The sequence below is a fragment of the Rhipicephalus sanguineus genome, chromosome 11 (assembly GCF_013339695.2).
Source record: "Rhipicephalus sanguineus isolate Rsan-2018 chromosome 11, BIME_Rsan_1.4, whole genome shotgun sequence".
Taxonomy (NCBI): domain Eukaryota; kingdom Metazoa; phylum Arthropoda; class Arachnida; order Ixodida; family Ixodidae; genus Rhipicephalus; species Rhipicephalus sanguineus.
In genome coordinates, this window is record NC_051186.1 from 40604763 (window position 1) to 40632535 (window position 27773).

Sequence of the window (27773 nt, forward strand, 5' to 3'; positions counted from 1 at the left end):
GTGGTTCCTTGGCTCTGGTATGTGGGAGAGTGCAGGGAAGATACATTGCTTGCGCACAGTGGTGGAAGTGCGGATAATGCCTCCGATCAAAGTGGCCTTATACCTCGTACCATGCCCTTATAGGGGCATGGTACGAGGATAGTTCAATTTATTCTAACTCCTTCAATAGCGAACTCACTTGAAACATTCGGTGAAATGCTCCTGAGATAGGGTATTAGAACTTCCAATGTGTATCCAGAATTTGAAAAGGGGCCTGGTAGGGTGTCAATGATTAATAGCATCTGAGTTTGGACAGTGTGCTCTATTGGGCTGAGTTCTGCTTTATTGGCACGTGTCATGTAGAGGGCTATTTGCATATTAAAGTTTTCTAACCAAACTGAACGAACGTCTTCCTGATGCCTTTCCAGAGCTATCTGAACCTGTGCCGAGACTTGGACGGGCACCGTGAACTCTATGCCAGGCTGGGACGTCGTGCAGCCCGAGCAGACAGCACCGTCGTGCTGAGCCAAGCGTGGCCGCTCATGGAATCACGCTGGCGCGCGGTCGAGTCTGGACTGGCACAGTGGCGCAAGCGACTCGACGCCGCCCTTCCGGGCCGACTGGCTCAAGTCGCGGAGTGGCTGGCGCAGACCGAGGAAAGGCTTCGCAACGACAAGCTCGCTTTGGGACAGATGGATGCTGCCACCGTAGCTTCCAAACTGGCTGAACATCAGGTAAGAACTATTACTAGTATGGCAACTTTGCCTGTAACATGATGCTATGCCTTCGGTGTTAGACTAGTGGGAACCGACACTGGTGATTTATGTTTTTTCACCATTTTCGCTTATTGCTAACAGTGTAAATTGTTTTTCTTGTGATTTCTATGGCCTGTAGCAAGGCATCTTGTACACATCAAAATCAACCATAGTTTTCTAACTGGCCAGTGGTTGAGTACCAGCCTCTCATCGTAGCTATTGGCACAATGATAGGATGATCTCCCTGGTGGTGGCCACTCTCTGAAAGCGTTTACTGACGACAAGTTTCATGAATACCACCCTGGCCCCCTGGCCAGATTTTGCTGTTTTACATGGCATCAGTTGACATTCTCTTTAGACGTGATACCTGTGTTTGCACTTTTCTGAAAATCGATGATGATGATGCTCACTAATGGTGTCCCTTTTGAATTCAAGGGGACATATAGCCACCTTGAATTCAAAACAATGACAAGGTAACAGATGGTCACCTTGACTGCACGAGCTTGTTAACTTTCAATACATTCACTGTAATCTAGTATTCTGCTCATAAAGTTGCCTATGCCCATGGCTATCATGTTCTCATCTCTTCTCTAAATCCTTGCGCTTTCACACCTGCGTCCATGCCATTGAATTAGGGTTTAGGGTTGTCTTCTTATCTGTAATGCACCATTCCGCTGGCAGCTGTCGTAAGTGGTGTCTCGTTTGCCTAATTGCAGTCCATCCTAAGCGACCTGGATGAAGTGAAGAAGTGGCTGGCCGACCAGAAATCGTCGCCCGCCATTGTAGCCACCGTGGCTCCCGAACACTTGGCTGACATCGAGCAGCGGCTCGAAGCCCTGTCCTCGCTCGTCTGCAAGCGCCAGCTGCTGCTGGAGATGGAGCGACGCAAGCTCGCGCTGATGGCGCTCGTGCGGTCCGTCGAACAGCACGTCGCCCAACTGGAACAGAAGCACGGATCACGCCCTCAGGTGTGTACGCACGACACATTGGTGTCATTATGGTCGAACAAGTGGTTGCATGCTTTTGTAGATGGCTTTGAGGCTGTGCGTCTGTCATGCTTCCACCAGTGCATGATCTTTAATGCTTAAAACGGCCTTTGGACTCGAAGGTTGATATTGATAATTAATAGTTATTGGGGTTATGTGTAACAAAGCCACAATATGATTATGAGGCACACCATAGTGGGAAACTCCGGATAAATTTCGGCCACCTGGAGTTCTTTAATGCCTAAATCTAAGCACGCGGTTGTTTCTTTGCATTTCACCCCCATTGAAATGCAGGTGCCATGGCCAATAATCAAACCCATGCCCTTGAGATCAGTAACACAACGAAGGTTGATATTGGCATCACATGACTAGTTAGATGAATATTAATTGGCACAGCAGATAAGAGCCTGGCCTTTGTGCCAACCAACCTTAACTAACAAGAGTCGTTAGGAAATTAACATAAAAGTATTTTATTACCCTTTTAGTAAAGGTACAGTTATGGTCTGTAATTTATCACCCTTAATATCGTTACATTTTTGAGTTAGATAATGTAATTGTAACTCCTTACTTATCTTCCAAAATAGATACTAGTCTGACTGCCTTCACGCCTCCTCGTGGTATATCCAGATTGTTCAAATTGTTACAGCGAGAAAACCTGCAGCTCATATCCATAGAGAATTGTTGCTACCGTTCCTGCGGTGTGCCTCGTGTGAAATGCTGCAACCGGGTGACTTTCACTGTGCAGGTTGAGGAGCTGCTGAGGAGACACAGGGACCTCCTGGAGAGGGACCAGGTGTTCCAGCAGTTTGACCGCCTCTTCAGAGAGCTCCAGGAGGCCTTGGACATGTGCCAGAGGGGATCAGCCCTCGGTGAGTTGTTCCTTCTCTCTTGATTTACACCGCCACCAACTACAGTAGAACCTTGTTTATATGTTCCCGTTTTGTACAGTATCTTGGCACCAACATTCGTGATATTGTTATCAAGTGAAACTGCGCGTTTTTTAGTGAATTCGGATTCTACGTTTTCCCAGATGGTACGTTTTTCCCCACATTTTTTTTTCAAAAACATACGAACAAGGTTCTTCTGTGCCTACACAATTGATTTGGTAGAGTATAAAGAGCCGGTTTATTTTATGTGGGAAGTTCGGTGTGGTTGATGGATCAAGGCAAAGTATAAGGTCACACCAGGAACGACAGAGAGGCCAGACAGAGTCACACCAATAAAAACAACACACAGTGCTTTAATGACGCATGTTCTTTACACACCTGTTTGACTGAAACTTCACTCGTTTGTGCGCCCTTGTGATCACCTTTCCTTGCCGTCTTTCGTCTTATTGGTTGTTCATGCTCTTAGGCTGAGAGGGACTAGCCCAAGGTCACACCAGAAACGACAGAGGGAGCAGCGGACAGGAATGACAGAGGGACCAGACAAGCTCACACCAAGAACGACAGCACATCACTGTAATGACGCATGTTTTTAACACACCTGTTTGACTGAAGCTTCACTTGTTTGTGCGCCCCTGTGGTCACCTCCCCCTGCCCTCTTTCGTCTTCTCGATCCTTCGTGCTCATCCACGGTCCTTCGTGCTCTTTGGTTGAGCACTAAGGACAAGAAGGTCAGAGTGGCATAGGTTCTTAGTGCTGCATCATCTGTCAATGCTGTCACGAATTGCTTCATTTCAGGATTTCAGGAGGTCGACGACCAGGCCAGGTTCCTGAGTGACATCCACGACCACTGGACCAAGCTGTCGGCTCGACTACGCACCTCCGGCAACATTCTCAGTGAGGTTGTGGTCCAGTGGCAGAAGTACGATGCACTCTACGGACCCATGGTTCAGTGGCTGGATCAAGCCGAGATTGCACTTCAGTCCACTCTTGCTCAGAAACAGGTAAGTTGATGCAGATTCGTCTAATTTCCAAAGTCTTGTTGGTCTCTGACAGAATAATTTGGTGCCACTTTGGCAGTAAATATAGAGCTGTGCATTAGGATTACCTTTAGTTACCTCTAATTACCTTCCCCTACTTTGATTGTCAACAGTGGCCAACAGAACCATTAGTTAGCTGGCATTAACTAGTTCGAGCTAACATCAACCGGTGCTGGTGTTTGATAACTACAGTAGACATTACACAACTGGCTTCAGTCAGACTAATGCTTTCTTTTTTCAATTTTACCCCTCTTAGTGCTAGCACACTGATGACGTTTTTAAACTTTTTTTTTGTATTATGTTGATAGCTAGTAGTCTTTCTGTTAACAGGCTGCATTTAAGTTTGGCGAACTTGCCACAGTGGCTCAGCAACTACGGCATTCCAGTGCCAGGCATAAGGTCATGGGTTAGATTCCCACTTGTGGTGTCTGCGCATCCGCGACTGTGAATTGTAAAATTTATGAGGAGCCCTAAGTATTCAAAAGTAGTTCAAAGCCCTCCGCTACGGTGTCTGTCGTAGCCTCACTGTTGCTTTGGTATTTTTGATTGACAGGGATCGAACGGCAGCTCAATGACTGGGGTCTTTAATAATTTTTTGTTTATCTTCCAGGAGTTCTTCCAGGATCTGCCCGCTTGGAACGAAAAGAAGAAGAATGTTGTTGAGTCGGGAGACTACCTGGCCGCAACCTGCCGAGATGATATTGCGTCGACCATCAGAGCCCAAGTCCATTCCATCAAGCAGCGATGGGACTCACTGTATCCACAGGTACTTGCTATCTACGATGTCATTCTGAGAAGTGTAGGCATTTATTAACGGTGACACCAAAGCTTTTCACATATTTACAAGAGTGCAGTGGACTTGATGTACACCAACTGTTTTATCACCGGTTTTGCTGTCACTCTTGTTAAATGAGGCATTCATGCAAATTTTACAAACATTATTTTGTGCTAGGAGACACACTAAATACTTTTCAAAGCACACCGGATGCTGCTGAAGAATGTGAAAGATTTTTGAGTGACAGAGATTATATGCAAGGAATCATTGGGATGATTGCACAACCTCAGGTACTTCTCGTGCAAGTGACATGTGGAAGGCAAAACTAAAGGTGTGCTGCTGTGTCTCTACATAGATGTGATGTTCGACAAGATTATGACATTTAGCTGTGCCACAGGTCTGTGGAGCATTGGGGAAGTTCTTTGTATTTTTAACTGAAGCATAGAAATGACAAGGTAAAAGAAAATAATGTGGACAAAAATTAAACCTGCCACTGGAGGGAGCTAGTACTACAGTATAGTTATGGTACAGTTCTACAGGATACAATACTGGCGTGAGAGTGGCGGACATAGCTTGCCATAGCTGTCTGTGGCAGTGGCCATATGGCATAAACCATATGGCCATATATGGTTTATGGCCATATATGGCCACATACTCTACTAATTTGACACAATTTCTGCACATCTTTGCAATGCAGATGCATCCTTTCCTGAGCAGTGGCGAATCGCTGCGCGCAACTCAGCAGTTCCAGACAGGCCTGGACAACCTCAAGCACTGGATGCAGCAGGCGGAGCACCTCCTCACTGCCCACGTGCCTTGTGACGTGCCTTCCCTGGAACAACACGCCGAGGATCTGAAGGTACGTCCAACTGGTGACAGGTTTCCGGAACATGCAGTTCACAAAAGAAATCTTACGGTGGCCATTCGAGGAAGTGTCAACTACATGTTACAAATTGAGGTGTAGTTGTCTTAGATGCAAGAAATTAAATTTTTTTTTTCTACAGTGCTGTGCTTTGAAAACTAAAAGTAGGGGCGGGACAGCCTTCTGTAGAGCTGTTGTTTCTTGGTGATCTTCATTTTATGCTGATGTAAATAGGGGTATGTACAAGACAACAACTTGTATGAGGTAACTGCGGGGGTCATAGACAGAAGTAGGACAGCCCAGTTCGATAAGAATGCAGCCCCAATCCGATAGCAGGAGTTGTCTCAACAACAGAATGCGACAGTTCCTCTCATCTTGCTCGTTCACTGTTCAACTCACAGACAAGTCATTGACCGACCAAGTTTTGTTGTCCGAGGCAGCTCGGTGAGATGAGTGCCGTCGGCTAGAGCTGTTTCAGCAAGGGTTCTTCCTTGCCTGTTGACAGGAATTAATTGATGATAAAACTTTTGTTTGCCAAACATCCTCGACAGTTGGCATCATGTATCAGCAAGGAGACCTGAGGAATCCTGCTGAAGCATTGATAACGAATAACGCGTGATTTGTTAGTCAATTTTTTATTGGTGTTTAATTTTACGCTGTCGTTACTATAAACAGGTGGATGGGTAGAAGTGAGGCACTAAATTCTCATTAAGTGGGAGACGTTTACTTCCTTTAAAAAAATCATACAGTGTCTTCAGGATGAAATCGTCCGAAAGTTTTAAGCTAGATGGATGGCAAGTTGTCCAACAACTTGCAATTGAGGCACGCTGCTTCGACTTCCACTGCTGTGGCTTCCACTGCTTCGACTTGATTACCTAGGTACAGTTTATGAGCAAGTTTTTTAGCACCCATGTCCTCGCGGACTTATCAGTAACTAGGTCTAGCCACTTGGGGATTCATATCAGTGATGTGTTCCCTGTACTCAACACGACAGAGGTTCCAGACCACGATGGAAGAACAGCGGTCGCAGTACAAAGCCTTGTCCAGGACTGCCCAGGTTTTGGTTCGAGACCTAAGCCGTACAGAAGTCGACAAAATGATGGCTGACATGAAGAAGGTGCGTGGCTGTTCACCTTCCCTTCGATTCTGGTATACATTAAATTTATTTCAGTGTAGCTTTGTTTTGACTTTTTCTGAACACCCCTGCCCCTTTTTTGAAAGAACGCGGTGTGTGGTTTAATTGAAAAACTATGTTCGAGAATTCACCTTCACTGCTACGGAGATGGAAGAATTGTGGAATATTTTTTTTATTTCCCTCACAGGAATGTTTTACCATGTGCCGGATTATCACTATATGAAAAAATTTTACCCAGAGTTATGCCTGAACTGCCTGCACTGCATGAACTTCTTTCATTCGGTGCACTCCTTGATGAAAAACTGGCCTACGAAAGTTCACTTTCTTTTTTGCCGACAGGTCAACCAAGATTGCTTAGTATAAGAATGATACGTCAAGGCACACTCGTGTTTCTTGTGCATTCTGTCTCTTCTATTCTACGTTGTTTGTAATGTTTTCCGGCACGTAAGTGCCAGTGCTGATGTGGTAAACCAGCTAACGCAGTGAGAAGCTCTTCTAGGCTTTAAGAAATTCGAAAGACTTTGTTGCCTGTGCCCTGTGGTTGGTGTTTGTGTCAATTTTGTCTCCCTGGTCTTTTTGTTTTGCTGCAGGAAAAAGAAAATCAGGTTCGCGTGGAAGCGCGTTGCTCTCAGCGGCTTTGCACTGTGACCCAAGTGACATCGCTGGTGCGTGCCCTGGACGCCGACCTGGATCGTCTCGACCGCTGGCTCGACAAGGCGGAGGATGCCATTGCTACTTACGCTGTGCCGAACACGCAGAGCCTGGTGCAGGAGCAGCTTGAGAAGCACAGGGTACGCAGTGGTCGGTCGTCTAGACTAGTACTAAGTGGTGGTGTCCTCATGCGGGTGGTGTCCTTGTGGAAATGCATGAAAGTGAGAGAGATGTACAGTACTCATGGATTATAATGTGACTTCATTTTTTTTTTGTATAATGACTGCTATGAACAGGTGAAAAATCCTTGAACACGGGGTGTCACTGTAACCAATATTTCGACCCTGTATTTGAGGATTTTTAATCTCTTCAAGCTTCCATTTTCCCCAGAACTTCTGACCGCTATGAGCAATCACTTGTGATAGCCGCGTCATGTCGCTGCAAATCTGGCTGCTAGAGGTAATGTTGGTTCTCATGTAACTGTTAGAGCAATAATTAGACCGATATGACAACTGTAGGCACTGGAAATGAAATTACGTGCATTACTTAGGCTAGAATTTTTGCGATTTAATTCGTGAGTACTGTACAGACAGCTGGAGTCGAACATCGATATAATAAACTTTGATATAACTGATCACCGGATATAGGGAATAGGAGGTCGAAGTATAGGAGATTGAATTATTGGATATAACTAGGGGTGTGCGAATATTCGAAATTTCGGATATTTTTCTAATAGTGTTTGCTATTCGATTCGATTCGCACTGGAATTTTACTATTCGAACTATTCGAACTTCCCAAAAACAAATACAGTCAATGTCCGATTGAAAATGACCCCTTCAGATTTTTAATATGCTTCACCTCATTACACTATCATATTGCGGCAAAGCTGTTTTTCAAGCTCCATTACGGTCGAACTTTGCCAAGACACAGTCAACGTCCGATTGGAAGTGGTCCCTAGATTTTTCAATATGCATCACCTCATTACACCTCGGTATTGCGGCAAAGCTGCCTTACAAGCTCCGTTATGGTCAAACTTTGCCAAGAGACAGTCAACGTCCAATTGGAAGTGGTCCCTAGATTTTCAATATGCTTCACCTCATCACACCCCGGTATTGCGGCAAAGCTGCCTTTCAAGCTCTGCTACGGTCGCAAATGTACTAACTCAAGAAACGCTGGTTCCAACATGGAGATGAAAGATGTGGCAGCGGTGGGGGCTCAATTAACGCTGTTTTGGACCTGGTCCGCAAAATCGGAAGCCGAAGCTTTTTAGCATGCAGAATTTCAGATGTTCTTATATATCGACGTCTACGAGGCACTCCGAACTTGAAGGGAGCACACCCTTGTCCGCCACATCAGTTGGGCTTCCACAGAAGAGGTGGAGAGGCTGAGGAAATGGCATCTTTGTCTATCATGTGAAAAGTGTTGTCAGCAACACTTTGGTTGCACCAAATCATGTACATAAATAGAATTCGGCATCTACATTGCCTCATTCTTGATAAGACAACTATGAAACACCACCCCGCCAGTGCTTTATCGACCTAGCGAAAAGAAACACTTTCATGTTGCTATCTCATAAGAATATGCTTAGGAATCCTCTCTAACTGCAATTTCGCTTCGAAGTAAATTAGAAAAATATTCGAGAAATATTCGAGAAATATTAGAAAAATATTCGATTCAATTCGCACTCACACTTCAATATTCAAATTCGCTTTGCACCCAAAATTTTGCTATTCGCACAGCTCTAGATATAACTAATTATCTGATATGTCAAAGAATCCCATGAAACACAAAACCTCTGTAAAATGTCTTTAAAACGTTTAAAACGGGTAATGGAGTGTGCTAGGAGGAGCTGCGGTGCAACTTGGGTCATCACGTGACATGAGGAATAGAAGTTGCATCAGTGTGCGGTGGGTGCACTTGTTGTGCGATGCTTTCCACCCTGCTGCTGTGTTAAGATAAGGTTCATATAAAGTGAACTTGGTAAACAATTATGGAATATTATCACGTCAAGAGTTCAGGTTCAGATGGGGGCTTGAAGAGATGCAAAACATTCTTCAACAGGGGGTGTTGGTGGAGACAACATTTTAAGTGGTCTTGTGTTATTCAAGGCAACAACTAATGTTTCGACAAGTTGTTTTTTGTCTTCAAGTTGTTACTTTGTAGAAGACAAGACCACTCGTTGAAACATTGGCTCCAGCGACACCCCCTGTTCAAGAATGTTTGCTCAAGTGTTTCACAAATACTCAGAGTTTCTTTAGCTCCAGTGGCCAACTCGGAAGAGGTAGTTCAGAAAGAACATTTGCATTGATAGAGTGCTGCACGCTGGAAGGACGCAAATCAAGCGACGCCTCGTTTTGCATGTCTCCAGGCATTCTTCTCTCAACTGACTCCGATGAGAGCGCTCCTGACAACCAAGAACAAGACGCATCGGGAAATAAGGGAGGAAGTTGGGGCCTGCCCGGGTCTGGACACATCCCGGGTGGATGCCAGGATGGCTCAACTAAACGATCGCTTCCAGGTATATGTCGTTGAAGTAACTCGATTTCTTTTGTGGTACACACCTTGTGGATACAGCAGTACAGTGTTTAACCTCATGAAAATTTAATGAATCCATAATTCTCGCAAACATACACTTCAGACTACACAGAACCACACATGACAACTGCTTGTCCTGTATGTCCTCTGTTGTCCTGTGTGGTTCTATGTAGTTCGTAGTGTGTGCTTGCTAGAATTATGGGTTCACTAAGTCTGTACCAACGAGCCAGGCATAAACAACTAATGAAAACCGTCGCAAAAATGCAGAACTAAGAAGTATGAGGATGACATTCCTGTCATCATTTTCTGTGTGTTTGTGTGGCAGTTGCAGTAGATATATGTTGCAGTAGGTGTGGTTGCAGTGTGGACATGATTGATTTGAACTGTTTGGTCGGTCTTACTGATCCTGACATAGGTCAACCATTGTTGACTGCGTTTTGTGTAAGGAGGTAGACACATTAAGGTATAATGAACTAAATGGGAGTGCTAATGATTTTGGTATTTCAGCATGATCTGCACTGTATTTATGATCGCATCTATCGGTATTCCAGTATGTGTATTCCTGAATAGACCAGTATTTCAACGTACATCTGTTATGTTCTCAGATGCATATCCTAATATGTTTCCGTATTTTCTGCGTATTGTTCTTAAATATACCTTTGTTATTTCAGCATGCATACGCTTCATGCTGTCAGATACATCTGCCAGTATTTCAGTTTTCATCTATGCCAATGTGTCTTCACAAATACATCTTCCGGTATTATGGTATATCGGTGTTCCCAGGTACATCTTGTAGCATTCCAGTACTTATTTACGCTATTTTACTGAGTCGACCTTATGGTACTGTGGTGTATGTCTGCCCTATGTTGCCAGATGCGTGTGCCAATGTTCCAGCACACATCTGTAGTACACTGTTCCTAAATGCATTTTTCACGTCTTCTCTATGGTAAAGCTTTAGTAACGAGTGTATTGCCTTGCGTGCTTTGTACTTTACCTCAGAACTGTGCCTCATTGGCCGAGCAGTGGGAGCGTGCCCTGCAAGAGGCGGCCAACAGGTGGGAGAACATCAACGATGCCGAGAAGAAAGCTCTGGACTGGCTCAGCAAAGCCGAGGTGCACGTCTCTGACAGGAGGGATCCTGAAGCTGCCAGGGTGAGTTTCTGTCGGCATCTCCCATAGTAGCACGCAGTGTTGCCACAACGTGTTGAAGCAACTTTCTCAGTGTCGCGGCAATGTTGTGTCCACATTTGGTGCTGCTAGCGTCAGTGTTGCAGTGAATGTTTCTGCACTTCGTAAGAGTATATCAAGTGGTAGAACATGTTAGAACATATACAAGAAAGAAGTTAGGGCAAAAGCAGTTCCCTTTATATTTGTATCTTAATTTCTGTAAACAGCAAGTGGAAGCCTGTGACTCCTCAGTTCACCTAACGACCCCCTCGTGATATTGAAAAGAACACATTACAGGAGATGGTCACATGCTGTTCTTAGGCCATAAAAGACGATGCACTGTTCGAACTTCCCACTTTATAGAGCTGACACACCATCTAATGTTTTTACTAGGCTTGTGCGAATATTCGAGCACTTCGAATATTCGAACGAATAATACAGTATTCGAATTCGCTTCGATTCGAATTTAAATTATTCAAAATTTCGAAGTATTCGAAAGGAACGAATAGGTGTATATTAATCCGCTTGTAACCCCCCTGTAAAGGTGGTTTCACTGCAGTGCAGGAGTGCTATACCGTGAATACACTTTAAAAAAAAATCCGCACTGTTCGTTTGTAATCTCCTGTAAAAGTGGTTTCACTGCAGTGGAGGGGTGCTATACCGTGAATACATCTTTCCAGGGAAAATCCGCACTGCCGCGAAGCCCCACTTCAAGGTTAAATGAACATATTCCCCTCACATCGATTCATCATTTTTTAAGTTTAAAAACTTGTTGTACCAGCTTATATGCTCCAAGTGTAGTAAATTTTAAAACGTAACATACTTTACAGGTTATCACTTGCATTCTACCGAAAGCCAAATCCTGCTACTATTCAAAGTTGCTTCCACTTCTTTTGAACCAAAAAGAATGACATTTGCACATGCCTTGATACAATTAAAAAAAAACATTGTGCAGGTTGGTTGGGTCATGACAAATATGCTCGTTTTTCTTTATACTATTCGAATTCGATTCGAAATTATTCGACCAAAATCAGTATTCGCTTCAAATTCGCTTCGAACCTAAAATTTACTATTCGCACAAGCCTAGTTTTTACCTTTCGGCCTCCCAGCAGCTTTGTATGTCCTATTCTGAAAAGTCATCATTATTGCTCAAGTTGTATAAAAGTTGAAAGAAACAAAATGCCTAAGGAAATGCAAGTCCGCTTTGATGGTCACAGAACAGAATACCAATTATTTCCTCTTTTGCAAATAATTTCTTAGCCTAATTTTATTAATAGAAAGGACCATCAGCTTCAAAACTGAGTCTGAGTCCCCTCTTCAGCATGCATTTTCTAGACATTCCTTAAACATTCTCGCGAATGATGGATGTGTTCAGTTCATTCCTTATCTCGGGGCAGTATGTAAAACCGCATACTTTGATTTGATTGCAGATTACAGCGAATGCTTTCTTTTCACCCAAATGCAGGCCTTCTTCAGCAAGCCATACGAACACATCTTGCTGCGGGTGATCCAAACAAGCAAAGACGTTCTTGCCACTTTGCCTCCTGAAGACCACCCAGCTATCGAGGCCAGGGTTCAGCACATCAAGGAGAAGTGGAAGGTAGCTGCCTGGCCTTATCTCTCACTTCTTTGTTTTTTAACTTTGTCTCTGTACCACATTGTGATAAGAGATCATGAAGAGCACTCAAGATAGCAAAAATGTTAACTTTGCTTGCCACTTTGGGCTGTTTGTTGCAGTAGAAGTGCTGTCAACCTTCACCTTTGATTAGGCCTTCGATGAGAGCATGATATCGATGACAGCACAGGTTTACAAGGCAAAGGATTTGCAGAAAAATCAAATTTATCCGCATCCCATGAGAGGATTTCAGAGCTTGGTATGTGGGGACAGCGGAATGACTTGTAGCCTTCTGCAGGCCTAGTTATAAAAGAGATCAGTATTCTTTATTGAGCGCATGCCTTAGTCACTGTTGATGATGATGTTTTTGTTGATAAACATAAGTCAACATTGTGAGCTCGCCGTGTATTTTTAATTCTGAGCTGCTGAGGGAGCTGTCACACGCTTAATTTTCGTTAAGTAGGCATAGTCCTCTAAGTGTCTTTTATATCGGAGTGTCCTAAAGGCAGCAGCCACGTTTATTTTTACTTCTCCAAGTTTCTCTGACAGTACAAAGATGCATAGCTCTTTTAATGCAAAAGTCACAGAAAATGCAGAATTTTCTGATAGTCTGAGATTGCAGTACAGAATCGAGAAGAAAATGTTTCAGTTTAAGTCGCAACATAGCCAGTGCAGTTCCCAAATGTCAGGCTCTGTGCTTAGGTGACATAATGAAATTCAGGTTATTCTTTTCACGATGCCTCGTCGTTGTGGTGACATCGACAATCGGGTGTTGTTGACCCACAATCCTCCTCAACGTTGTCCTCTCGTTTGTCTTCTTATAGGCCGTGCAACAGAAACTGCCTCGGCTCAACGATGATGAAATCTTCTCTGAGCTCCGGGAATCATTTGACCGTAACTTGGACACCCTGAACAAGGAGCTGGATGAGGAACAGAAGCTCATAGACAAGGGCGGAAACCTTCGCGTTATTCTGACGCGTCATGAAGTGAGTTGTGGTTATTTTATGGCCGCCTTATTTTAATGAAATTTTCAGTGAAATTAGAGGAGGTGCTTGCTTAGATGGGGGCACTTGCTCAGAATTCTGCGGTAGGTGATGTTTGTGTTGTCTGTTTTCCATTTCATTATGTTCATGTCTGCACACTCAACCTTTGGTATCATAAACCGCATTGTATGAAACAGGTAGCATGATTAAGGTGATAAGCAGTGAGGGATGTAGTGTCACAGGCAAAGCATAGGCTCGATGTACTAGAGATATGACTCTGCAGTCTTTCATCCCTTTGTCTTACTTGTATCTTCTTTAAATGATGATTATATTTTGTACTGTGTCTTATGGATGCTTGCACATGTGTGCCTGTGTGTTTGCAGGAGTACTTCAACAAGTCCCGTGAGATGGGCACGCTACAGGACTGCCTTGAAGAGATGCAGCAGCTGGCACAGTCGTGCCCCAGTCACCAGGCACCACTGTCCGACTGCCAGAGCCGGTTCCGGGTGCTGCATGAACGCATTGTGACCACCAACCGGATCCTCCAAGTGCCTAAAGACGAGTGGCTCGAGTACTCCAAGAAGTGAGTCACCCCGGACTTTTGTCGATTTGTTATTACTCTTCCTTGATAATGGTCTTTTGAAAAACAGACCACGAGCTGCGACGACGATTATCTTGCTTGATGGGCAGTCAGGTTCATTGCCACGAATGAATGCAGATGCGTTAGTGTGGTGTTGGCATGGGTCTAGTTGGTTCGGTTTCATGCCGGGATGAGTGGTAAGATGGTGTGAGTTGTTTTGTGCACAGGAAAATTCACTTATTTGGATAGAAAAAGCTTAGCATTGTGGGTGAATGATTAAAACACTGAGGAAGAAAGCAATCAACATTGTCACCAACACTGTTGACCACAATTTAACAGTTTTCTGTCGCAAAATGTGTCTCACGTTTATAGTCTTAAAATAACCTTTGCAAAACTGATAAGTTGACCTCCTTGCATGACTGAATATCGAAAACAAGTCTTTATGCATGCATCCTACTACGCATGTATGCTTCATGAAGATTTCATTAGTGTCAAGATGATGTCGGATGGGCAATATCTTTTTGAACATCTTGAAACTCAGCGCAAGAAAGACATGGACATGAAAAGAAAGTTGGACCCACTAAAGCTCTGTGGTGTGTGCCATTTTCTTCTCATGTTCATGTCGTTTTTGCATTGAGTTTTGAGATGTTCAAAAACCGTTACCAACTATCCCATTTGTTGGTTCTTCTACAGACAACATCATGACTGCCATATTTTGGTCATGAACCATGGGTGGATAGCTTCGTTGCCGTTTTATAGAAAGGGTAGTCAATAGCCAACTTCATGTGCAGGTTTAACGGACTACTTTCCTGGATGGACCAAGTGGACCAAAGAATCGAGCAACTCATGCAGAGTGACACCAGCTCGGCCTCGGCCTACGAGACCCAGAGAACCGAGTTCTTGGTGAGTGACAGATGCACTGAAGGGGGCTCTACATCTTAAAGTTAACTACGATTCCTCTAGAAAAACGCATTCCAAATTTCATTTCATGAAACTTGAAATGTAGAAATGCTCTGCAGTTGAACCTCGCTATGATGAAGTTGCATCTGACGCGAAAACAATTTTGCCATGTCAGGTGTTTGTGATAATGTATATGTCTGTTACACTGTAATAGGGATGAGATAATTTTTAATTTTCTTCGTTATATGCTGTAATCTGTTATATCCGTGTTCGTTATGTCTAATGAGGTACAGTATAGACCGCTTATAACGTAAGTCGCCGGAGTCGCGAATATCCGCACTATAAGCGGTACCGCACTATAACCAAAACAACCTTCTTCAAAGGCTGCACTTGCGCAAAATGTGTTGAGCATGTAGCCTCGCGTGTCCGATAATCGACATATGCGATTTTGGGCGCTTACAACCGAATGTTCAAAAATTAACCGCCAAAGACCCGCATTGCCAACGAAATGAACACGGGGGAAAAAAGCAGACAAAACAAAGTGCCATCGTGGAAATTCGCGGACTACGTTTCAGGCCACCTCGACTCCTCGAGGTATGCGCATTACACAGAAACCATGTCGAATCGCGACCGAAATTTCACGTGCTGAGCGGTACCGATCGTTCGATTTCACGGGCGCGCACGCGATGTCCAAGACATTGCAATCGAATCCGGAACCACCATTTGAGAGTTGCATGTGCCAACCACGCCCTCGTTTTCGTTAACGATATGATTCTCTTCCCTTCAAGTGCAGCCATTGCAAAAAGTTTCGTTGATTCCGCACCAAACGGAAACTTTTATCGCCCGCGACCGCTACCGAAAAGCAACCAACGTTGATTAGGCCTAGCGTGCGGTTCAGCACGTTGTCGCGGGAAGTTTGTCCAAGACAACATGCAGATCGGACGTCGAAAAGATTGCACTCAAGCACTAACCCAAGAACAGCGCGCGTGATACGAAGTTTGTGTTCGTGGCCGGGAGATCAACGGCGACAAAAGCCCGCCAAGCTCGTTTAAGTTCGCGCACTGGCAGAAAAGGCGAAAGCTCGCGTCATGAAGCCGCAAAACTTTTCACTTTGCGGACGAGGTAGCAAACGCGATATCTGTAGCAAGTGTGATAACGACGACGCTTTTCCCGACAGGAAACTTACTTTAAAGCGCACTTGATGAGGGCGCGATCGTACGTTCCACGCGGAACGCGCTGCCGGCAAGCGGCCGCGGAGCGTTGCCGCCGCCGGTGCAAAGGCTACTCCGTCGCCTAGGCAACCACCATCCTTCCCCACTCGGCGAGCCCGCACAGCGCTGCCGCGGTCTTTTCCCTCCCTCCGCCCCTCGTTCGTTCACTGTGCGTACCCTCGCCCTTTGTAACGACCTCGTCGCTCCCTCCCCAGCGGCGTACCTCCTTTGAGAACCGCACTCGCTACCGCGTTTGTCAGAAATATTTTCCCGCAACCGCATTATAAACGGTATCTCATCTTGGGGGACTGCACAATAAGCGGTATGCGTATACATGCGGTTCTATGGGAGGGTAAACGGGAGTCGAAAAAGACCGCATTATAACCGGTCCTGCACTATATGCGGTTACGTTATAAGTGGTCTGCACTGTAGCAGTTTAGTTGAGTTGAAACGGTTCAGTTATGATGGCACTTATGTATCTAGTTGGAAAATGACGGCAGTCACTGCAGTATGTGAACAAATGACATAAGAACCAATGTTGAAACAATGACATACTGCTATCCCCACTTTCCCATTCGTTCTTCTTTGTTTTATTCCTGTAATGCACTGAGTGTCGTTGGTTTCAACTAGACAATGGCTCAACCGATGTGAACGAAATCTGTTGCATTTAAGAAAGCAGGATTCTACATGCTGCAGGAAGCACCATTTTGATTTAGAAATTGAAAGTAGCGGCTTAAAAGTGTTATTTAAAGAGTTGCATGTAATGGGAGAAATTGATATTTCCGCATGGCTCAAACAAGTGCACAATAATTTAGCTTTTCCTAGCTCACGGTAAGACGGGTAGCTCAAAGTGAATAACAGCGGTTGAACGAAGACTTGGATGTCGTTGGAGCCAATGTCTCTACAAGCTGGCACACTGACGAGACAAACTTTTCGACCAGCCAGTGTGTCGAGCCATTGTTTCAACGTTCCTTCATTACCTGATGAAGACATATTCTCTTGTCAAAACATTGGCTCTGGTTAAATGTCTTGTTTGACTTCTGTTTTTCTACACTTAGGCTGTAGGTCTATGTAACCGTGGTTGACATTTTGAACGAAGTTTAATTCTTAGTTTAAAACTTGGCCAATAATTTTTTCTCTTCATCGTTCAAGGACATCTGCGAGACGGTAGACGCTCGCCGGGGTGACCTGGACTGGCTGAACCAGCGGCTGGAGTCTCTGGTGCCGGGCATGGAGCCTGAGGAAGCCAAGAAAGAGAAGGAGCGGCTGGCCGGCTTGGTGGCTCGCTACGGCGCCCTCTTGCCCGTCATGGAGACCACTACGATCGTTTCCGAGACTGTCTCCAAGTGCTACTTGTACCGAGAGGAGGTCACCCAGGTGCGTTGTCTTTGTGTGCTTCTCGTGTGAAACATTCACAAGTAGACGGAAAGATATGCGTAGTCAAATCCCTCTTCTTTACGGCAAGGAGCATCAAAAATGTCAGCAAGAAGCATTCTGCTCTGCTATATGGATTGCAGAAGTAGTACTGCTTTGAAGCGCTACTTGTTCTGTGTCCATATCTGTCACTGTTTCAGGCCTATTAGGGAAACTTTTGTAAGCAGACCAAAGTGCCCCTGTAGAATCAATACTAAACATCTGCTTCCTATGTTTTTCTCAGCAAATCATAGGGAACATGTCATTACAAAAAAATGTTACTCTGGTCTATAGACCAAAGGCGTACAGTCAAACCTAGCCATAGAGGTTACATATGACATAAAATAGTTTTTTTATATAAGAAAATTTATTATAGCCGTATATCCATAACACTGTACTATGGCATGACTATTCTTAATGTACTTATTTATAACTACTAGTTCTTTATATCTGTATTTGGTGCATCGAGGTTCGAATGCCAAGTTTTTGCTGTTATTGTGGTACACCATAGGTCACGCGCTGGCTGAGAGAAGTCCGGGAGTCCAAGGTGGTCCCCGAAGAAATTCCCCTCGACAGTCCAGAGAAACTGGAGCAGATGGTGCAGAAACAGAAGGCAAGTTCATTTATTTATTTATTTATTTATTTATTTATTTACACATACTGCAATCCCCAAAGAGATTTTCGCAAGGTGGAAGTACAATATATAACAGTACAAACATAGGCAACAAATCAAAACAAGATGTAATACATTGCTTCTAAAAAATACAAATGAAAACAAATAGATTGCTTATGTTATTGCTTTTACTATATGAACATCATGCAACACTTGTGCCATCTCACATTCTACTGTTTAATTAGCCACTTTCCCATTTTGAACAAGCACATCTTGTCCTTGCCGAACTATCCCCAAATCGTTTTGGATGAGTGTAGCTCGTCTACTTAACAGAAAAGCCTTTTGTCATCGTTAGAATGATTAAAATTGTTAGATTGATGAAACTATTCTCAGAATGCCGAATGCTTTCATGAGTAGTTAACAATGAACTTCATTTAGCTAATTTGACTTTCTTTTTCAACAGCGAGAACGTGCTTTTTTAAGAGAGAAATTTTCTATACGAACTTTTATAAAAGATAACCATTTTAAGGATTAAACTTATTGAAATATCAAAATGGTTAAGGAATTAAAACGCCATCTTTCTTTTGGATGCCGGGAGACGCAAGTTCTTGGTAGCTGCACTGGGAGATACGCAAGAGTCGAGTGCTCCCACAGAGTCATGTGATTTGCAATTTACTCCAGGGCTAATGAGAATTTTTTTTTATTTCCGATTTATAGGAAGTGGTGGAAGAGCTGGAGAAGCGTCAGGGAAGTGTCCTGGAAAGCATCAAGTCAGGAAAAGACCTGCAAACCGTCAAGGGTGCCCCGGAATTTGTGTCCAGCGACGTGAAAAAGCTGGAAGAAGAGTGGTCCCAGGTGTACCACGAAGCGGTTGAGAAACTCGACCGCATGACGGTAAGTCCTACGTTTGGAATATGCTTGAAACGCACTGTAAATGTGTCTGTATAAAGTTTCTTATGATCTACCTGGAGGGATAAGTGGTGCTGCAGCAGCTGGTAGTGTACGTGGGAAAGTGAGGCGTCTGCATTGGAGAACCAGTATATTTTAAAGATTTGTCTAGCAATCTCGCTCAGCAGTTTTGTCGCTACTACAGTCCAGGTAAAATGATGCTTGTGCTCTGTACTGAGAAATTATTATCAAACAAATGTGCACACTTGCTTATACAGTAGACTCTCATTAAACGGAACCTGAAGGGGCCAAGAAAATGTGTTCCATTTAACAGGAGTTCCGTTTACTGAGAGATGAACGAGAGTGCAGAATCAAAGTGAAACGAATTATATTAGATGCAGTTCCGTTTAAGCAGCAGTTCCGTTTAACAGATTTCCGTTTACTGAGAGTCTACTGTATACTAGTGCTATATTACATGTAAACTGCACCCATTAGTGCATGGCGGCTTCAAATTACATTGCTGGTCGTACTTAAGCTTCTCATGAGTGTGTTTTGTCATGATAGTCCATGCGAGATACTACTGATTGACCTCAGTCTACAATCACTTGATAAATCATGGTTGATCAACTGATCATGATAAGCCGCTATCAGTTGATAAGTTTGGGTGGCTTAGTCTTTCGAACTCTTTATGTAGGGATGGGCAAAAGCCCTAAGAATGGCATATAAAAAGTTATAGTCCAACTCCAAGGTTTTGAGCAAGTATGAGAAGGCATGTGTTAACTGTTTGGTTGTTTCACTTGTACAACTGTTCTTTATTGTTTCGTTGATTAATTATAAGCGACTTGCTATGAAGTCTCTGGATTTGGATAAGGTGTTATCTACATACCCATGAAAACGTTTTAGGCCGCACCAAATTTAAGAAGTGCCATGTATGCCATATCTTATCATTATTCTCAATGCATCACGAATGGACAGTCATGTCAGGTTTTCATATTGTAGGTTCTGGTAATGTAGGAAATTCAGTGTTTACTCCCATTCTAAGCCATTGTCAATGTACACATCATTTACCTGTAACAAACAGAAGGAATGTGATGTGTGTGCATGTGATCTAACAGATGGAAGCTCCTGCCAGCCTGTGTCACCGATTTGACCATTGTATTCGCATTTAAGAGTACAGTTGAAGATCATCTGTACTCTTGGAAGGCACGTTGCAGACCTTTTATTTGATCTGCCTATTGCCATGCCCCTTTATTTCTTTATTTTAATGTATTTGGGCTTCACCCACAAAAAACTGCTAGCAGCGGTTGGCGCAGGCTGCACTGCAATGTTTGGGAAGCTTTGCGATTGTTTGAGGTTGTTCTGTTAAGATTATGCGCAGGACGCGAGCAGTCTAGCTTAGTCAGGAGCTTGCACAAGCACCAACGATAATACTGGAAGATTTGATCACTGATGTATAAGAGACGATGCGCTTCGCCAATAATCAGATTATCGACGGCCGACAACTGTGATCGCTGCTATCAGTGTAAGCGCGTATTGCTTGTACTTTGACTTTTCCTCTCCTGGGCACAAGTTTTGCCTAAGAAAGAGTTTTCGTCTGTACCAGCTTGTGTTCAGCGTACTTCACCGTCATGACCATGTGACACTATGTTACCCTCTCCCCTGTAATATCTTTGTGTCTTGCATGTGTTCTGATAAGTAAATGTTCAAAATTCTTTATGACATGCAGAAGGACAGCCAGCGCTGGCAGGAGTTTGAGAAGCTTCGTCAGGAGATCCTACGGCTTCTGGCTCAGGCTGAGCAGGAGCTGGTCAACATTGGACTCCTGGCCGACATGGAACAGAAGAAGCTGGAACAGTGCATCAAGGAGAAGCAGGTTAGTCAGGAGACTGTTGGCAATGTGTTTGAACATGGCAGCTATGTGTCGCACTTAATGATCAAGTTAGGAAATTACTTAGTGTCCAGGTGAAGCTTTAGGACAGTGGTTCTCAGCCGTGGATGTTTCAGAGACCCCTTGTAGACTGGTGAAACTGATGGGTGACCCCTTGCAGTGAGAGAAAGGGGGAGGGGCGGGGGGAGTTAGTAAATTAACACAAAATGCAGCGTGAAATGGGTGCCTTTTATTTCTTCTACTTTTGCAAAGAATGGTCAAACAAAAGTGCCACGTCAATTCAATCTCGATAGCTTATAAATAAGGTGTGCAGTCTGCCGCAACATTCAACCTTTTTCTAGCTGTATTTGCTTTTCAAATATGCAAGCCTGAAAAAAGCGTACTTGCACGCTCATGTCATAGAAAACTGCAACGAAAACTTTACAGCCATCTCACGAAGAAGGAGAAACGTAAGTCAGCTCCTCCGCAATGTAAACATGTTATGCAGTGAAGCAGATCAAAAATCAGAAGGGACCACTGTCACAGGACATAATGTGCCTTTCAAAAATCGCCTTTTCTTTTTCGACCATGAGTTTCGAGGACCCCCAAAAATGGCTTTGCGGACCCTCATATGAGGACCACTGCTTTATGAGCTATGTTCTTTGAATAGTTACTCTAGGGATTGTATGTGCTACACAGTGGGTCCTTTACGCATCATCCTTTTATTCCTCTCACTAGGGATGCTTACAGCATCAATATCCTTCATGCATGTCATCACAAAAGCCTTGCGTATGTCGCCACAAGGGTGTCGCGTATGCCATCATAAAATCACCACGTATGCCATCACAAAAACCTGATGTTTTTAATCGCAAAACCATCATGTATGATCTTGAAGGTATCATGCATGTCATCTCAAATGCATAATGTTGGTCATTGCAGAAGCATCATGTATGTTTTTGTGAAATCATTATGCATGTCATCACAAAAACGTCACAAGCATCACCACAAGAGCGTCAAACATGACATCACAACAGCATAACATATGTCATCACGAAAGTTTTGCAGTAGTATTATCCTGACCTGTTGTCATCACGTGCATTACCACAAAAGCGTTATGCACAACATCATGAAAGGATAACATATGTCATCATGAATGTTTTGTAGTATTATCCTAGCTTGTTGTTGCCGTTCCTTGCCGATTTTGAGTGGTGTTCTGCACGCGCAGGAAGCCGCCAAGAAACTGCAGGAGTCGATGGACAGCATGCTTTCCCGGCTGCGATCTTTGGCCGACGAACTGTCTACACAGCTGGGACCCCAGAGGGAGACCCTGTTGCGTGCCGAGCTGGACAAGACGGAGCGCAAGACGACCACCATCCTGACCACTGTGCACGAGACAGTGCATCGGCTGGAGACGGCAGCCAGCAAGGGCACCGACCTGTCCGACCGCCTGTCCCGGCTCAGCCAATGGCTCGACACCGCTCAGGACAAACTGACGGCAGCCACTGAGGGCCCGGTACCCGAACAGCTGGAAGAGGTCCAGGTCAGTTGGTTAACTAACGCGAAAGCATTATATGTATGATGAATCAAAAACTCCAGGTGAACAGGCATCAATATGAATGGTACAAAACGTCACATGGTACTTAAGTCAATAAATAAAGCGAATTACCGTGTATCAAAGTTACTTAATGTGAATTCAGATTGTACTAGAGTACATAAAGGTTAATTGAAGTGAATTACAGTGGCTAAGGTGAATTAAGGTGGGGATTAGGGCGTGGAGTAGTATGGAGTAGGTGGACTAATGTGTGGATTATGGTGGATTATGATAGATAAGGTGCATCAAGCTTTCGTCTCAATTGCCCTAGCGTTAGTTAAGAAACCCCAGAGATTTTTTCTGCAGCACATAGCAATCAAACGTTCCGTCACTGCCCCTGCATTGGCATTTGTCATAATACAGCATATTATCGCTGCTTTTTTCTTCAATAAGGACACACTGGTGACTTAATTAAGAGACACCTTCGGCATGTGATGATTTTGGAGATAAAACAAGATTTTTTCTAGTGACTGACACTGGCCCCGTGATAGTGACGTGACAGAGTGTCTAGTTTATTCAAACCACGAATGCTTATTCCAATTTTAAAAGAGTAAGCATTTGAGAATGCCATTCAAGCCATAGATGAACAAGAAGGGTACACAGCCTACAAAGGTTATGTAATGAAAGGTTAAATGCGAAGGAAGAATTCGGAAGGGACAACAGGAGTGCAAAACAACGCTACTAGCGTAAACTATGTGCCAACTAGCGCAATGCAATACTCTGTTAAATTTCATTTCAGGTTCATTTGAATGAAGAAATGAAGTTCTAGGTTATTTCTTCAGTTACTGCCAGCTTTTGGTGCTTTTTCTATTCCTTTTTATTTCTTTAAAATTTAAACTTGTGCCAAATGTGCTTTCGTGAAATATGCACTGGCCAGCCTAACACAGTAATCTGCTAACAGTAGGTCACATCATGAGGTCGAGCAGGATGCGTCGTTGTAAACGATGATCCAAGACGTTAAGGCTTTGTAAATGCGCATTCTCTCTCAGGACCTGAGCAAGGAGATCGAGGCCAAGCGCGAGGTCCTGGAGCAGATAGAGAAGGAAACGCAGGAGCTTCAGGGTCAGCGGCCGGAGCTGGCGCAGATGCCACGTCATGCAGTCGGCAGCCAAGGAGCTCGCCCAGGAGGGCAAGGAGATGAAGCAGGAGCTCAGCGACCGGCAGATCCGCATCGAGGTGCTCGCGAGCGTACTGTGCACGACGCGCAAGGGCTCGAGGACACGGAGGCCAACCTGGACCAGGGCCTGCCCACACCCGACTCGCTCGAACAGCTGGCCGCCAAGCAGGAACAGCTCCAGGTGAGGAGTACGCTTGCATATCTTGCTCTTTAAGTCTATCTTCTCTCTGCATCTCCCACCGCAACAGGTGACGACAAGGCAGTTACAGTCGAACCTAGATGTATAGGATCATACAGAAGACTCTTCATAATTCAAAGTTTTGGTTAATTCTAGGCTTGTGCGAATAGTAAATTTTAGCTTTAAAACGAATTCGAAGTGAATAGTGATTTGGTCGAATAATTTCGAATTGAATTAGAACAGTATATATCACATATTATAAAGAAAAACGAGAGTATTTGTCATGACCCAACTAACCTGCACAATATTTTTTTTAGATTGAAACAAGGAATGTGCAAATTTCATTCTTTTTGGTTCAAAGGAAGTGGAAGCAACTTTCAGTAGTAGCAGGATTTGACTTTCGGTAGAATGCAAGTGATAACCTGTAAAATATGTTACGTCTTAAATTTACTATACTTAGAGCATATAAACCGGTATAAAAAGCTTTTAAACTTAAAAAACGATGAATCGATGTGGGAATGACATGTTCATTTAACCTTTAAGTGGGGCTTTGTGACAGTGCGGATTTTTTTTTTTGGAAAGGTGTATTCATGGTATAGCACCCCTCCGCTGCAGTGAAACCACCTTTACAGAGAGGTTGCATACGGGCTAATATACACTCAAACCTCATTATAACAAAGTCACATCTGCCATGAAGATAACTTGGTTATGTCAGAAAATTCATTATAAACGTTTATTTATAACACTGTATATATGACAAGACTATTCTTCAATTACTTCGTTATATCCGTGTTCGTTATATCGAGGTTTGAGTATACACCTATTCGTCCATTTCCAACAATTTCCAATAATTTAAATCTGAGTCGGAGCGAATTCGAATACTGTAATATTCGTTTGAATATTCGAAGTGCTCGAATATTCGCACAAGCCTAGTTAATTCATATTTTTTGCTTGTTCGTGCTGGAAATAAAGCCAATTGCCTGCCTACAGAGTGGGGAAACTAGCCGTATTGCATGCACCAACAATCACGTGTTGATTGAGGAAGAACAGAAAGAGCCTGAGATGGTCTGGTATTGATCTATCGCATATGGAACGCTTAATTAAGTCACTTTCGGCGCAGTACAATGATGTCCTGTGGAAAAGCGTATTAAGATTGGGAAAGGTTTACCAGCTGTCACAGGATGCAGCACATTTTGTACCTTAATTACACATGCATGCACGTGCACGGTGTGTGCACGTGCATGCAAAAACTGTGCTGGCAATCCTTCAGAGCTGTCTAAGATGTTGCCGTGGCTTTGAAAAACAGCAAATAAAAATGCACGCCAGTTTTCTTTTGTCGCACTCGACAAAGACCGAGTGTGTTTGAAATGCTTGCACGTGTGGCTCTTCAGCCATCTTGTCTGTCTGCTGACGTACCCTTGTAAATACGCATTCTATGTACCTGTCATCTGCGTCACAGTACGATTCAGAATAGAGTAGTATGTTGCACAGAGAACAGAAAAGTGGCTGGATATTTCGTTTCATTGAACATATACGCACTAAATCATGCAGCCAGCGCACAGTTCTCTTGTTCCATTCATGTGTAGCCATGGATTCTGAGGATTAGTAGTAGTTGCCTGCTAATGATAATAACAACAAAAAAACTAATTTGTGATATGCTCTAGGTGTGCTTTATAAATGGCCATCATTCAACAGGCAGTCGTTACACTGTCATGCCTGTTCAGCCACGGTGGAGTCCGCATAAATTTTATGAGAGCATTGTGCATTGTGTTTGTATTCCTCCAGAAACTTTACGAAGTCACAAAGAAGAAGATTGATGCTCTCTATGACCTGGCTGCCGAAGCGGGATCAGATGAGCCGGACCTGCAGCGCACCCTGGCTGAAATCATGGAGCGCTGGAAGCAAATCAAGAACATCTTGGAGGTGAGATGTGTGAAGTTTGGTTATTGGAAAGCTTTTGTCTCTGCTGTCAACATTAACCAGAGGAACAAATCTGCTGTACTGTTTTCAAATCGCATGCAAGTAATCGAACTTGTTCTTCTTTTGTGTGTGTGTAAGTTTTCAAGCTGTAGTGTCGATGCACTTTGATGCGCACATATGCTGTTGCGTAGATAGTATTGGAGGTGAGGTGCATGAAATTTTGTCGCGTGAAAATTTCTTTTTGTTTAGGGAGCACTAACAAGGGGAAAAAGAAACTACTTTAGTGTTTTCAAAATCACCTTGTGTGAACGTAGAGGTTGATTTATAAAAAGTTTACACTGATCAGGGTGTATCTTGTTCCCAAACAATAATCGTCGTCTGTCAAGCTTGCATTTCCTGTCTTGAAAAATCTGCACCTGTTACTTTCTCATCGAGAAAGATAAGTTACACTGATAATGTGCATGCCGTTCGTGATTTGGAAGATACTGGGCGCACAGCATTGAAGGAAGGAAAGATGAGCAAAACAGACAAGGATTATTGTTTTGGCTCAAGATCAGCTCCAACGCATGCAAACTTTTCTTGAGAGTGTGGTCTTGAGGTATTAGTGGTGCCTGTTGTAAGAGCTTACCACTGTAGCAGTGAACGAATTTAGAGCTGCAGGTATTGCTAGCCTGCTGACTTAATTTTTTTGTTGTTGCAGTCTTGGCTGGAGTCGCTCGACAACACGGGTGAGAAGTGGAAGGTGATCGTGACGAGAGTCGAAGAAGTCGTCACCTGGGTGACCGAAAAGGAGCGGCAGATGGAAGAACCACTGAAGGGAACCACGCCCCCTGAAATGGAGAAGCAGAAAGAGTCACTGAGGGTGAGCTGTGATGCGGTCAATCATCTTAATTTCTTCCCCCATACTGGATATCTGCTTCTACCATCGGTGACTGCATGCTGTGCCTGCCATATTAAGAGTTGTAGTAACACAGAAGGAGTAGTAATGTAGTAAAGCATGTACACCCTAGTACATGTTGCACCGATATTAAAGGGAACATGTGATCTGTCTTCAATCATTCTTGGAAGTAAAAGGAGTTCTGCTAGAAACAGTGATTCCTGTTTTAAAGCTTTACTAGATGCTACTTGCCATGCAGTTTACGTTATGAAGGATCGCTTGGACAGAACTTCCTTCTTACTTTACTGCAGAAATAAGACAAATATTCTGAAATAAGAAATGTGGTGTTTGCCTTTACATTGGCACATCCTGTACATTGCAGAGGTGGCATCTTGAGAAAATGACAGAAGCCAGTATGGCTCTGTCACTTTGTGATTTCCTCTACGCCTGAACCTCACGTCGACTTGCATAATGGCTTCCGCGTCTTTTTTTAAGGTGATGCTTGATTGGTTGGGATGCAGCCATCAAACATACAAAGTTCTTTTTCTTTTTTGTAACTTGAGGTTCTCTCACGAAAACTTGCTTTTGTTAACCCTGTGAGGCATTGTATGGATTATTGTTGGTTGACTTGGATAACAATGACGACATTGGCAAAACATTGGATAACAATGACAACATTGGCAACATTGGCAAATGGTGAGATAGCAAAATTAGTACTGCTTGGCTAGCGGAGCTTCTTGCAGCTACAAAGAAACGGTTCATTCACCGTTTGAAGTGAGAGGTGTGGCTCTTATGCAGATCAGATTTTCAAATGCGCTTATGTTATTCATTTTTTATTCAAGGATTCCATCATGCATGCTGTGTATGGCCATTACATCAGAATTATGACACTATGAATCTTCTTTGTTTTGTTTTTTGCAGAACCTCGCCAATGAAGTGACCCGCAAGCAGCAAACTCTGAGTGAGTTGCAGAGCAACATTGAGCAGCTTGGTCCTGGTCTTTCCCACACAGCACTGACAGCCCTGCACGCTCAGGTAAGCACTTACATTATTCGGTTTACTTTTTTTTTGCAAGATCAAACACATGATACTATGTCCCACGTTCACCTAAGCTAAACTCCACTGGTTGACCTTCAGCAAGCATTTTTCTCTATGGCAGAAAACTTGTACCTACTAGTTTACTCAGAGACGCAAATCTGGGAGCGAACGATAGAATGAGAATGTTAGGTGCAATATGTGAAAGGACGGAAA

At 43.7% G+C, this 27773-nt stretch overlaps 2 protein-coding genes across 3 annotated transcripts in view; both read left to right on the forward strand.

The window, feature by feature from the left end:
- LOC119374972 (muscle-specific protein 300 kDa) overlaps nucleotides 1–22433 on the forward strand; it is a 118768-nt gene extending 96335 nt beyond the window's left edge. For both annotated transcript variants that reach the window (XM_049410994.1, XM_049410995.1), the window contains exons 9-27: nucleotides 408–713; nucleotides 1451–1702; nucleotides 2466–2589; nucleotides 3403–3608; nucleotides 4255–4410; nucleotides 5117–5278; nucleotides 6276–6398; nucleotides 7007–7207; nucleotides 9436–9585; nucleotides 10602–10754; nucleotides 12235–12369; nucleotides 13209–13370; nucleotides 13751–13950; nucleotides 14739–14850; nucleotides 17211–17435; nucleotides 17983–18088; nucleotides 18806–18978; nucleotides 20699–20845; nucleotides 22065–22433. In XM_049410994.1, coding sequence (XP_049266951.1) covers nucleotides 408–713; nucleotides 1451–1702; nucleotides 2466–2589; nucleotides 3403–3608; nucleotides 4255–4410; nucleotides 5117–5278; nucleotides 6276–6398; nucleotides 7007–7207; nucleotides 9436–9585; nucleotides 10602–10754; nucleotides 12235–12369; nucleotides 13209–13370; nucleotides 13751–13950; nucleotides 14739–14850; nucleotides 17211–17435; nucleotides 17983–18088; nucleotides 18806–18978; nucleotides 20699–20845; nucleotides 22065–22418 — 3447 coding nt within the window. In that variant the 3' untranslated portion in view covers nucleotides 22419–22433. The remainder of the gene's footprint in view (nucleotides 1–407; nucleotides 714–1450; nucleotides 1703–2465; nucleotides 2590–3402; nucleotides 3609–4254; nucleotides 4411–5116; nucleotides 5279–6275; nucleotides 6399–7006; nucleotides 7208–9435; nucleotides 9586–10601; nucleotides 10755–12234; nucleotides 12370–13208; nucleotides 13371–13750; nucleotides 13951–14738; nucleotides 14851–17210; nucleotides 17436–17982; nucleotides 18089–18805; nucleotides 18979–20698; nucleotides 20846–22064) is intronic.
- A 968-nt stretch (nucleotides 22434–23401) lies between these two features.
- The window catches only part of LOC125756398 (nesprin-1-like), a 25128-nt gene continuing 20756 nt past the window's right edge, over nucleotides 23402–27773 (forward strand). Inside the window, exons 1-4 of the mRNA XM_049411108.1 lie at nucleotides 23402–23728; nucleotides 25511–25648; nucleotides 26346–26507; nucleotides 27444–27557. Coding sequence (XP_049267065.1) covers nucleotides 23402–23728; nucleotides 25511–25648; nucleotides 26346–26507; nucleotides 27444–27557 — 741 coding nt within the window. The remainder of the gene's footprint in view (nucleotides 23729–25510; nucleotides 25649–26345; nucleotides 26508–27443; nucleotides 27558–27773) is intronic.